The 12,526-nt window shown below is 38.7% G+C and overlaps 3 protein-coding genes across 3 annotated transcripts; 2 read left to right on the top strand and 1 right to left on the bottom strand.

Moving 5' to 3' along the window:
- Window positions 1-985: 985 nt before the first annotated feature.
- Window positions 986-2,262, top strand: LOC149013424 (putative aquaporin TIP-type RB7-5A). Its single transcript, XM_089158333.1, has 3 exons — window positions 986-1,175; window positions 1,265-1,515; window positions 1,645-2,262. Exons 1-3 carry the CDS (start codon window positions 1,049-1,051, stop codon window positions 2,014-2,016), a joined length of 750 nt encoding a protein of 249 aa, XP_089014459.1. The 5' UTR covers window positions 986-1,048; the 3' UTR covers window positions 2,017-2,262.
- Window positions 2,263-2,516: 254 nt separating this feature from the next.
- Window positions 2,517-3,778, bottom strand: TIP5;1 (tonoplast intrinsic protein 5;1). The gene is made up of 3 exons (XM_089159915.1): window positions 3,562-3,778; window positions 3,233-3,479; window positions 2,517-3,144 (listed from the first exon to the last, which is right to left on the bottom strand). Exons 1-3 carry the CDS (start codon window positions 3,753-3,755, stop codon window positions 2,758-2,760), a joined length of 828 nt encoding a protein of 275 aa, XP_089016041.1. The 5' UTR covers window positions 3,756-3,778; the 3' UTR covers window positions 2,517-2,757.
- A 371-nt stretch (window positions 3,779-4,149) lies between these two features.
- Window positions 4,150-11,113, top strand: LOC149013422 (3-hydroxyisobutyryl-CoA hydrolase-like protein 1, mitochondrial). The gene is made up of 14 exons (XM_089158688.1): window positions 4,150-4,410; window positions 4,498-4,560; window positions 4,666-4,734; window positions 4,832-4,895; window positions 5,053-5,132; window positions 6,290-6,373; window positions 8,018-8,102; window positions 8,258-8,343; window positions 8,427-8,548; window positions 9,365-9,425; window positions 10,327-10,425; window positions 10,512-10,610; window positions 10,686-10,727; window positions 10,817-11,113. Exons 1-14 carry the CDS (start codon window positions 4,288-4,290, stop codon window positions 10,934-10,936), a joined length of 1,197 nt encoding a protein of 398 aa, XP_089014814.1. The 5' UTR covers window positions 4,150-4,287; the 3' UTR covers window positions 10,937-11,113.
- Window positions 11,114-12,526: the final 1,413 nt, after the last annotated feature.

The following is a 12,526-nucleotide window of genomic DNA, read 5'->3' as shown; positions in this document are numbered from 1 at the left end:
ACATTTTACTCATATTGTTGATTACCCAAAAAGAAAAAGAAAGGGGACCAGATGAGTTGGTTCATGTCAAACATTCAATGTTAGGAGGGGTGGAATATTCTGTCCTGACTGGTCCCTAGGGTTTGAAGTTTGTGTCAAGACTTTGTTTGGCAGTTTGTTCTTCTGAGGACCACGGAGATGCAAAAACAACAATGCAGCTGAATTGGTCAGAATCAACATGTATTCTATAAGGGCTCTGTTTGAGACAGCAAGCACGAATCATGATCTGTATCTGAAACTTGTTCAAATCAACAAAGGCAAAATTTTAAACTAATGGTAATTGAAAACCTGAAAGCTAGTGGAGAGGAGGATTCTTTCTTGGACATGACCAATTTTCAATAACCTCTACCCAGTAACTTAATTCCAGGTATATGAGCTATAACTAATTAATTACAGAGCATCGCTTCAGAATCTTTAGCAGCAGATAACTTTGTTGTCTCAAGTTCTATATTCCTCCCTAAACAACACCAAAAACCCTCAGCAGAGGATTTTTTTTTCTTTGGAATCCTTACCTACCACTCATTGTTATCTCTAACTCTAACATAACTTTCGCCGAGTCACGTTGCTTCATGAGAATGTTCTATAAAATATTCCATCATTATCATCGACGTGCTTATCTCAATTAGTATTTCCAGATCTTTCTTCCATCCATTTGAGGCTGGAAGCTCTCAACTTACGCATTAATTACTCCTTAGCTAGTTGTCTCGACGTTCATAATTGAGTTATTAAGAATTAAAGACGATAAAAGGCCGGTGGTTGAGCCATCAAATTCCAATCATGTGGTCTCTATTCCACTTGATCATATATAATTAACGTCACTAACAGAACATGCATTTTCCAAATTCCAATCAAGGGGCCCCCATGGCCGGCGCCGGCCAATCTGTCACTTACACGTAGTAATCATTCTGTCTTAAAAAGTCATTATATAAACACCCTTTCCCTGTTACATTACCTTCAAGAAAGAATTAGAGAGAAATTTGTAGTTTATTGCAAAGCCTGCAACTGCAAAATGGTGAAGTTGGCATTTGGAAGCTGTGGGGATTCCTTCAGTGTTGGATCCCTTAAGTCTTACTTGGCTGAGTTCATAGCCACTCTTCTTTTTGTCTTCGCTGGTGTTGGCTCTGCCATTTCATTCAGTAAGTAACACCAAAACTGCTGGGCTTTATTTTGTTTATGCTACTACTACAGGAATGATATTAACAGTTGAAACTTCTTCTATTTGCAGGTGATCTAACATCAGATGCAGCTTTGGACCCATCAGGACTGGTAGCCATAGCCATAGCCCATGCATTTGCTTTGTTTGTTGCTGTCTCCATTGCAGCCAACATCTCAGGTGGTCACGTAAACCCAGCTGTCACCTTCGGATTGGCCCTCGGCGGCAACATCACCATCCTTACCGGTATCTTCTACTGGGTTGCCCAACTTCTCGGCTCCATTGCTGCTTGCTTCCTTCTCAACTTCGTCACCGGTGGGAAGGTGAGATCACCATTATGTGTCTAATCAGACCAAATTGCTTTTAAAGCATTAGTCAAGTACCTAACATTTGGTATCAGACCAACTATTATAAAAATTTTGAACGGAATTGTTTTGATTTTGTTTTTGCAGGCCGTTCCAACCCATGCTCTTGCTGCCGGCGTCACTTCTGCCGGCGGTGTTGTGATGGAGATTGTGATCACCTTTGCATTGGTGTACACAGTCTATGCAACCGCTGCTGACCCAAAGAAGGGATCTCTTGGAACAATTGCTCCAATTGCAATTGGGTTCATCGTGGGAGCAAACATCTTGGCTGCTGGTCCATTCAGTGGTGGTTCAATGAACCCGGCTCGATCATTTGGACCAGCTGTTGTAAGTGGTGACTTTGCAGGTCACTGGGTCTACTGGGTTGGTCCACTCATTGGAGGTGGTTTGGCCGGATTGGTTTATAGTGGCATCTTTATTGGATCTTACTCTCCAGTGCCCTCTCAAGATTACCCATAAATTTGATCTCACTTTTCTTGCTTTTTAGCTGTGAGGATTTGAGGTTTTCATTGTGGAATAAACCAATTGTTTCTCTCTCTTTCAAATCTATGTACTATTTTTATTTTTCAAGTTTCAAGTCAATGTTGTATGCTGTAGCTTTTGTTAGCTTTCAGTTTATCAATTACCTAATGGTTGGTTGATCACAATTGTAATATGAGGTCAACGCCTAAAAAAGATCTTTATGTAAAAATTGTTGAAAAATTATCTCTTGTGCTTTGCTTATGTGTAAGAAGATTTTAAAAAATGAAGATGAGAACATGAAAACATCAAAGAAGAGGATTCAACGAGTGAATAATTTGCCAACCATGATTTAATCTCCATAGTATGTATATGAATTTTTATCATTTTCTATAGGTTCTATAGATATAAGAAAGAATCTTAAATTAATCCACTTGTGTAACTTATTTAAGTGTGATCAACTTGTAATAACACAGATATTAAATCACTTTCAAACTAGAGTTACTTGAACCCTAGAAAATAAAATTGAACAGAACACCTTAAATCATCTTTATTTCAAATGTGCATGACAAGAAATTGACCTAATAAATGTTACACAATACATGTAAAGTATATTGTTGTCATCTATTAATACTTGTACGAAGAAACATGTTTGGCATACTAAGGGACAAATGGCTATCATCTAATTTCATAAATGAAAAAGAAAAGAAAATAATAAAAAAAAAGGAGAAAAAAAAAACCCTAGACTCCAATTCCTTCCATAACTAGACCCCTTGATGATTCAATGGGTTGAGGAGGGAAGATTACATTCTCATAAAGAAGACCAGCAACTCCAGCACCAATCAATGGTCCAACCCAATAAACCGCTTGGTTCTTAAAATGCCCACTTACAAGAGCCGATCCAAATGAGCATGCCGGGTTCATCGACCCACCCGTAAAAGGACCCGCTGCAAGGATATTAGCTCCGACTATTAACCCGGTAACAACCGGGCCAATAACCCCAAAGAACCCTCTTCTTTGGTCACCACCCGCATACACCGTGTAGACCAAACCGAACGTCATCACACCTTCCAAAACCGCCGCTCCGAAACCCGTCATCTCCTCTCCTATTGTATGTGTAGGCACTGCCTGTAAGAAAAAACCGGGTCGAGTCGATTCGATTCGGGTCAGGATAAATCCGAATTTATTGAGATGAAAAATTGAAAAAATTTCTTACTTGTGAGACGGTAGCCACTCTCAAGAGTATACAAGCCATGGCAGAACCCAACAACTGTGACACCCAATAGAACATGGCCGTCGGAATGCTGATGTGGCCGCCGACGGCCATTCCGAAGGTGACGGCCGGGTTTACGTGACCACCGGAGATGTTAGACGAGATGTAAACTGCCGTTGATAAGGCAAATGCATTAGCTACGGCTACTGTAACCAGACTTGATGGGTTTGATGTTGTATCCGGAGTTAATCTACCTGTTATTAAGAAAGAAAGGAGACAAATTGAAATTCTATGTCATGGAAAGTTTCTATGAGGAAATTGAATTAAAGAACTTACGGGCAGACATGGCGGATCCCACGGCGGCGAAGACGAAGAGGAAAGTGGAGATGAACTCTGCAAGATACGAACGAAGGGCGGCCATTGTTATCGATTGCTCGAACCGGGGGCCTAGTGAGGTTGAAGCCATCTTACTAGAAGAGATGATGCTCGATGAGATGTGTTTGAACGTATTAGCGATTCTGTTCATCTGAAACTGCAACTTTCGATCTCGAGCCTTTATCTGTTTGTTCAGTTCAAAAAAAATTTAGAGAGCAAAAGGAGAGAGAGAGAGAGAGGTGGAAGAAGGGGAAGAACACGAAGAGACTTATTATATAATGAACGTCAAAACCAGGCGCTGCGATATAAAGGGGCGCGACCCTCTCTTTTGAATTTCAACTGCTACTAACCGTAATGACACGTGGAAGCACGTAAAGTGCTAATCCGTGAAGTACCGGTTTGTTGTTTGAATTTTACTACTTGGGAATTTCCATTTTGTATAGGGTTAGAGTAGTCTTTTCGTATAGGAGTTACGTCCAAAAACTCAGGATTTTCAAATCGGAGTCGAATCGTTCCGATTCTTGAAATGTTGGCAGTTTGGTTTGAGCTGCAGCGCCTGTCACTCTTTCTGTTACTCAACCTTTTGATCTTCGACTACAAATTTCACACTAAAGCTGAACTTCGTAGGGTAGGCGGGTGGATTCTCTTCGTTTTCGAGGTGAGAACGAACGAGAATTGGAAAAATGCAGAGCTTGAGAAGGCTATTTCTCAAGCAATCTTTTGGAGTTCCTAGGTTTTTCACCTATTACAGAAGCCTCTGCTCCCATACCATCAATCCTGATAAAAGCAACGAACTTAACAATCAGGTGAGTTTTTCCAACGAATAATCCTTTCAATTATGTCCACTATGTCATCGCCCAACTATATGTGATATCTCTTTGTTGATGTTTCAGGTGCTAGTAGATGGGAAAGGTCATTTTCGTGTAGCTGTTCTCCACAGGCCTTACGCCCTCATGGTGTTCTTATTTTGCTCCGTGTTTACAGTTTCTTTTTTGGGGTATTTTTTTCTTCCTCCGTCTTTCGCTAATTCCATAAATCCCTGGTTGTTTAACCCTCTTCAGGCGGCGCGTTTGAAAAAACTCTATGAGTCCTGGGAAGAAGATCCTGATATTGGTTTTATCGTGATGAAGGTTTATGGTTCTGTTCTTATTATTCGCTAGGGTGTTACTTCTTTCTATTCGTGTTAGCTAAAGACCTCACTTTGGCATTATTTTCTGGAACATCAAGGGCAGTGGCAGGGCTTTTTGTGCAGGTGGAGATATCGTTGCGCTCTTTAGATTACTTAAAGAAGGTAAAAGAAGGCGTTCTCTTCCGTTTTTAATGTATTTTACGACATACAAAACCTTGCACTTCCAGGTTTATTGGTTCCATTTTGTAGATGGGCGAACTTTTATTAGATTAGCAAATAGTTTCTCTTTTCTTGCTAACCTATTGTTCATTCTATGCAGGGAAAATGGAAGAATGTAAAGAGTTCTTCAGGACATTGTACAGTTTTATCTACCTTCTTGGCACATATATGAAGCCACATGTGAGTATCTAACTTTCCTTCTACATTAGAACAATTGATTAGGCGGTTAGCCTTTAGCCTGCAGTTTCCAAGTTATGAGATTATTGAGAGGTCAAAAGAAAACTGAAAAAAAAGATTACAGGAATAAATATATGAAATAATTTATGTCAGTGCTGTGTTGTTGGATTTCATCTTTGGGGTGCTGACTTAATGGTAGTTCTAAATAAAAAGGTGAAACAATATGTGGTTGAAAAGTTATATTTGCACTGAAAACATCAGTTGGAGGAGGAACATATTTTTTATGGATATATTTGCACTGAAAAAATCAGTTGGAGGAACATATTTTTTATGGAATTATTTTAAAATTTTTATGCTCCTCACCCCTCTAATGACATGGCAGTGGTCAAGAAAGGGAGGATAAAGCATCCAAAAAATGCTTGGTATTGAACTAAGAGATTCAATTGAAAAAGAAATGAAAAAAAAAACAATGGATAATTTTTACTTTGATTAGGTCTAGGACTCTGACTGATTGGCTTAAAGTTGTGAACCTGCAGCATTTAGACAGAACCCAGGAGAAAGCAGGAAGAGTACTTTGCTTCTTCTGTAGGGACTCTAATAGTGTAAGAAAAATTAAATTAGGTGATACTGTGAGGAATGTAAACTTTAGTGCTTAAGAGGAGTTTTGGACACCAGCAGCATGGTGTGGGTTCGTCACTGAGTTTGTAAGTGAAAGAAAAGACATGTTACAATAAATGAGGATTTTGGTTGCCTAATTTCTGAAGCGTCTAACAAGTGGAAGGTGAACAACCGAATCTTTTGGTGTGTTTCTTCATGATGCTATTTCCAAGTTGTAGAGTGGCAATATGCTATGTGAAGTCAATCTCCCTCTACACCAGGTTGTTCTCTAATTTCCAAATATGTTATCTACAGTTACAAACACAAATAGCTCCAAGTCAAAATTAAACATGGTGTTCCTTTTGGGAGGGAAACTTTTGTGACTTTTTTTCCTGCTCCTTTGTTCAAGTTGCATATTTTCCAATATAAATCCCCTATGTGGAATAAATTGTGCAATCATTAACTACAATTGGAAATTTTAGCTCTACCTGTTAAAGAATCTGTCTTTACCGTATGGTACATAAGGGCAACACTAACTTTCAGTTTTTGTTTTTCCTTGTTAGGTGGCTATTTTGAATGGTGTTACCATGGGGGGTGGGGCAGGAGTTTCAATCCCAGGGACATTCCGTATAGCAACTGAGAAGACTGTATGTATATTTGTAGAATATATGGATGTAGTATTATCTCTCTCTCTTTCTTGTACTGTGAGAATAGTTGTCAAGGTGTCACTTAGGTGCCACCTAAGGTCCTAGACATCCAGGTGGGCTTCCAGGCAGGCCTCTGGGGTTCCTTGGCATGCCTAGGCAGTCAACTTTTCTTTACTCATGTTTTCCTCTTCTGAATAACTTTATTTTTGACATATGAAAGGCTTGTGTGCAAGTTTGTGCATAGGTAAGTAGCATGGGATCATTTATTGCGAAAAGGGGGGGGGGGGAATCAGACTTTTCTTGTTTACTTACACTTGTTTTCCCTTTAAAGAACATTTTTCTATCGTATGATGTTGTGATGTTGTAATGACATCTCTAGATATAGTGGCAAATTAATCCATAGATTCAAAGCATAATTATATTATGGCTAGACTACTTATAATGGGATACATAGAAGAAAAGTACAAGGATGCTTTGTCACCTAAGAGCCTAGGTTACTTTTTAACACCATGGGATGCCAGTGCACTTAACAACTATAACTATGAGTCGATCTTGAAACATTCCCTTTCATTCATCTTTTCTTAGGAAGTCCTTGATGACTTTGTAAAAGACCCTAGTCAAGTTTCTTATGAATAATGATGATTCTGAATGCTTTGTTGAACATTTAATTATGGACTTTTTCATGACTTGCTACTGTAGATATGTGAATATTCAGCTGAAAGGTCATGTTTTCCATGTGAAGATGCATATACTTTCAAGATTGTTAAGAAATTATCTAATGTGATTTGTGCATTAAGATTCTGTGGTATGACATTTTGGGATGATATTTAGTCTTATTCAAATGAGCATGTAATGAAAAGGCATGCTTTGTCCAGGAACTTGAATTACTTTTATCAATTATGTAAAACATGTGAGTTGCAAGACGTTTTTGTTATGATTCTGTTTATTACTATTTTAGTAAATTCTTTTTTTGTTATATTAGGTATGAGTATTTATGTCTCTGCAATAAGTATGAGTTTTATTTTTTTTGCAATTCTGGGTTTCTTAATAATCGAATGAGGTAGTTGAATTGGAAGATTCATTGTAATTGGGTTTTTACACTTAATTGGATTTTGAATCTGAGTCGTAAGAGGGTTACTTTAGAGTTTTCTTAATTGGTTGATTTTTTTTTTTTTTTTGGATGAATGAAAAATTCATTAATCAAAGAGGAGAAGGGAGGGAAGGAAGATGATACAAGAGCAAGGGCACTTTTTAGTCCTCTGCAATTAATTTTTGATTGCTCAAGATCTATATAAGCAAGCTGTGTAATGAATTTTGGTTTTGTTTTATTGCAATGAGGACTGGTCTTGACTTGTTTCTTTTTCCTGCATCTCATAGACTCTGAGCTAATGTAGTTTTCATGGCATTGAGGCAAGGCTACATGCTGGTTATTAGAGCAAAGGGCTTTTCCTTTTTGTAGTCAATACATTCCATGGTTGAATTTATGTGTTATATTTGTTAGAATAAGCTGTATAAAAGTTGGGCTCTTTGGTTTGTTTTAACTATGTGGCATTCTTTTTCTCCTATCTGCATTTTCATTCAGTTGAAAATGAGTTGTAGGGAGTTCCTTGTTAACATTTCCTAACTTCATCCAAGAAATTGCAGGTTTTTGCCACACCAGAAACTTTAATTGGTTTCCATCCTGATGCTGGGGCTTCCTTTTTCCTTTCACATTTACCTGGCCACATAGGTAATCCTGTGTGTGCTATTTTTGTAATATTTTCTTCCTTACAAGAGATTGTGGGTCATGTAATCTGTATTCTTTAGGACTCTAGCATTAATTCATTCCCTCTAGTTCCTGTTTTTTTCTCCAATATGATGCTAATCAAATTTACTTCTTTGCAGGGGAATACTTGGGTCTAACGGGAGGAAAGCTGAATGGAGCAGAAATGCTTGCTTGTGGGCTCGCCACACACTATGCACCCAGTGCGGTTTGTTCTTTTGGTCTTCATTTCATGTTTATTTCTACATCCCTGCTTTATCTTGGCCATTAACCAGTTCCTCTTTGCAACAGAGGCTTCCTTTGATTGAGGAGCAACTTGTTGCATTAGTTACCGATGATCCTTCTGTCATAGAATCATCTCTTGAGAACTATTGTGACCTTGTCCATCCAGAAAAAGAGGGTGTTCTTCACAGGTTTTTATTTATTCTTTCTTTAGATATTTATATCCATATTGTTTAAATTGTCATTTTTTTATGGTTCTATAAATTCCCTTCAAAAGATTGTGATCATGACTACTAAGCTCTTCGCAATGATGCAATGGGAATGATTATAGTGTCCCAAGAAATATTTAAGAACTAATAATGGGGTCCCCCTTCTTCTTTTCCCTCTGCCAGGGGGGGGGGGGGGTTTCATTAAAAAGAAGAAGCTAGAATCCCATATCTGGTAAGCAGTCAACTGGTTTGTCAGGAGTCAGCCTTTAGCATATGGTGCCCCAGTTTGATATATGTAATAGTTTATAGAATGTCCTTTCATATTTATGATTCAAATTTAAAGATTGTTCTCCACTTTCTGCATGAATTGTATGTGTGTGTGCTTTGGATACTGCCTTATTTATATTTTAACTAGATGATTGACGTATTCTATTTAGTTTTCCCTGTGACTTTCTTAATTTGTTTTCTTAATGATGGAAGGGCACCTTATTGTAAGTATATTTGATAGCTTTTTAGCTTTTGGCCTGTTCAACCTGTGTGGCCATTATTTCACTTCCATTCTCTTCCCTCCCACCTTAAACCTCTTTCCTGGGGATGGATCCTGCAGAGGTTATGTAGGGGTTTGGTCTTCATTGGGAAATCTAGTAGGTGGTATTTGATAGACAATGAGTTGGAACCCCTTGTGTGTGTGCCACCACACATATCTATGTTATGTTATTCACAAGCTAGCTTTGTGCAATTTCCTCCTATGATGGTTTAATTTATATAAACAGATTTTGTTTTCACTTCTATTTTCAGGATTGAAATGATTGACAAATGTTTTGGCCTTGATACAGTTGAAGAAATTATTGCTGCTCTGGTGAGCCTGAGTTCATTTTCCTCATGAGTTGTGAATACCTTCATGTTTCTTAACCAGTGCAAAAGCATTTTGAGTTTGGTTGAAACAACTTGGGTCAAGAGTTAGGTTGTATGGTAAAGGTCACCATACTTTCACTTTCCCATCTGAGACTAACATTTCTTTTAGATTGCCTTTATCCTGACATGTTATACTGTCAATTATGCTGTAATCCCATGATATCACTTGAAGCATGTATATTTCTTTCAGTAGATCAGTTTTCTCAATCAAATGATCTATTTTTTCTGGTTTCATCAAAATATCGTAAGATCTCATCCAGTTTTGATTTTTTTAAAAATTTATTGAGCTCAATGCTTTTGAGTTTTGTACCTTTCACATTCACCAACACACCCATCCCCACATGTATGGCAAGATGTGCTTTTCTTTCCTGGCGGTGCATAATGTTTCCTTTTCCCTCTGTAGGAATCTGTCATTCTTCCCCCCTTCCCCCCTTAGTTTTCATTGTTTCTCTCTTTTCTTTAAGTGAAAGAATATGAGGGTACTATGTTCCTCTGTGCATGGACTGTGTATTTGTATGGGAATGTCCAGAGGGTAATAATGTGGCAGCTTAGTGGCATCCCCAAGAAGATCCATATGTTAATCATGTGCTCTTGCCACTTAGCAATTTCAAGTTTTTGTCAAACATGTGGAAAAGTAAAGCTGATAGTGAGATAAATCACGGGGTCTTTTTGTTGAGGAGGGCTATGAAAGTAGACTGGGGGCCAATTCTGAGAGCCGTATGTTACAGTTTGGATTGGTCATACTTTATTGGCTCAGATTGGAGGAGAATATAACTGCAGATCTTTAAAGTAGCTCGTTCTGAAATTTACATTGTTTATGTTTCATATGATTGAACTATTTTCAGGAAAGCTACAGAACTGGATCAAATGATGAGTGGTGTATTTCCACACTGAATAAACTGAAGGAGGCCTCACCTCTGAGCTTGAAGGTCTCTTTAAGATCTGTGAGTCTCTCTTACTTGTATCTTTTGGTTTCATTCTGCAACATTAGCATGATTTTGGTATTTTCAAATGTGAGCAACTGATTTAGATACGAGAAGGTAGATTCCAGACTCTTGATCAGTGCTTGATCCGTGAGTATAGAATGTCCCTCCAAGGAATATCCAGACAGCCCAATGACTTCTGTGAGGTATCATCCTCACCATTTAGTTAAAACAGCTAAAATTGTTTTATCCTGTCCATCTTATTTCCTGTAATTTATTAGGGAGTTCGTGCACGATTGGTGGACAAGGACCTTGCACCACAGGTACTAGCAGTTCATGCTCCTTTTGCACAATGAACAGATATAATTTGGAGATGATAATACTAATTTGTCTAACTGTTGGAAATATGCAGTGGAGCCCTCCAAGTTTGTCTCAAGTGTCTGAAGGCATGGTGGACAGCTACTTTTTATCACTTAGCAAGTCAGAGCCTGACCTAGAGTTACCAACAAAGCTCCGAGAAGCATTTACCTGATTGGAGATCCATCCTACAGTCTCCATTTTTTCAGAAGCCATTTTACCTTTAGAATACCTGCCATGTGGACTGGGAAAAAAGAATAAGAAAGACTGCATGCCATTGGTGTCTTCTTAGCAAGTCACCCTGTTTGTCCCAGAAGAATGATATATAATTCATTGATACACCTTCTAGTAATTTTTATTATCTCTGCCTAACGGCCAAGATACCTGAGACAGACCTAAGTGTCGAGGTCATCCATGCCTTCGTAGACTGCATGGTTTGAGATGTTGCTCCAGCTGCAGGTTTAGTTGGAGAAACATGGTTTGTTTGTCTCTAGTTTTGACTCACAAGACTCTTGTTCAAGAGTTCAGCCAAGCATAGATTTGCTAGTGCTGACCAGGCTACGACCGTTGCAGCTTGACCCGGTGATTCGAACAAGTTTATGTGAATGATCGTGAGCCTTTCACCCAAACCAGATCGTCTGGAATTCTGTTATATGCTTTTTGAAGCTGAGCAAGTGAGCTTTCACTCGTCAACTTTGATTCAAATTTAATCCGAATCAACAGACTCAGAGCATGCATCTGATCGTAAGTTTTTCGAATCTTGTTCCTGACCCAAATTGACCAATGTTGGAGGTGATGACCATCCAAGAAGCATTTGAACAAGAATCAAACCATCCAGGACACTTGAGGTGAGGTTGAGGGAGCCAGCCCCCCCCACAAAACAAAACACTTTTACCCGTGGGCCCCACGTTTTGTGTGGTCAGGAACCCGATGGGGTGAGGATCCAGATTCAGGTTGAGGAGCCTACACTAGAGAGGACATAATGTTACGTGGTTCAAAGGCTGCCTCTGGGAAATGCTTTTAAACAAGGTCATCAGTGACAAATTCGTCCCAGCCACAGAGTTAAATGAGTATCTTGTTGCTTCCATGATCTGATGCTATGAGAACGCCATGAGCCCATTTCTGCACTCTTGACACAGTTCAGGAAACTATAGTACCTAATTAAACGGTACCTCCAAAATAAGTATGATTATGATTAATCTTCTCTGGCCGTACGAAGAAATCATGCCCTTATCTTTAATTAATTTGTTTGTCTATGACTCCATTAAGAGGCTGAAGATGGAGTGTCCTTTTTACTTCGTACACTGGCATGCCAAATTCAAAGCTATACAGCTCCAACGTTTACATGGAAACATTTATCTGTTTACTGCTGCTAGGACTCTGGGTGCCGTGACAAGAAAACAAGGAACACCACACAAAGGAGTTAAAGAAAAAAAGAAGCTTTTGGTGGTTGTTTCAAGTAAGGTATCCAACATCAAACCCCTCCATTATTACTTAGTGGTTGTCTCTATCTTTTGCAGAGAAAATGTGAAAGTGGCTATCACAATCTTTGAAACGACATCATTAGTCTTTTTCACCTTTATCGCTCAATTCATCATTCTCTACCTTCCAAAGAATCAATTGGGTTCTCGAGAAAATTTCTGGTATTGTGTTTTCTTTCTTGAGACACCAAAATAGGTCTAACATGTCGGGAAAATAGATTTAAGTACAAACTAAATACAGTTTAGAGCACTGTTTTAAGTTGAAATGCCACAAGCTAACTAAC

This window comes from Hakea prostrata, chromosome 6 (genome assembly GCF_041222555.1).
Source record: "Hakea prostrata isolate BN-2017 chromosome 6, UWA_Hpros_2, whole genome shotgun sequence".
Lineage (NCBI taxonomy): Eukaryota > Viridiplantae > Streptophyta > Magnoliopsida > Proteales > Proteaceae > Hakea > Hakea prostrata.
This window is presented reverse-complemented; position numbering and strand designations above follow the sequence as displayed.

What these genes read in the sequence shown, in the direction of transcription:
- LOC149013424 (XM_089158333.1), top strand. Translation starts at nt 1,049, where the DNA reads ATGGTGAAGTTGGCATTTGGAAGCTGTGGGGATTCCTTCAGTGTTGGA. An exon ending in TGGCTCTGCCATTTCATTCA is followed by an intron (nt 1,176 to 1,264) that starts GTAAGTAACACC and finishes TTCTATTTGCAG; the next exon opens with GTGATCTAACATCAGATGCA. An exon ending in ACTTCGTCACCGGTGGGAAG is followed by an intron (nt 1,516 to 1,644) that starts GTGAGATCACCA and finishes TTGTTTTTGCAG; the next exon opens with GCCGTTCCAACCCATGCTCT.
- LOC149013422 (XM_089158688.1), top strand. Translation starts at nt 4,288, where the DNA reads ATGCAGAGCTTGAGAAGGCTATTTCTCAAGCAATCTTTTGGAGTTCCT. An exon ending in ACAGGCCTTACGCCCTCATG is followed by an intron (nt 4,561 to 4,665) that starts GTGTTCTTATTT and finishes AACCCTCTTCAG; the next exon opens with GCGGCGCGTTTGAAAAAACT. An exon ending in AAGAAATTATTGCTGCTCTG is followed by an intron (nt 9,426 to 10,326) that starts GTGAGCCTGAGT and finishes AACTATTTTCAG; the next exon opens with GAAAGCTACAGAACTGGATC.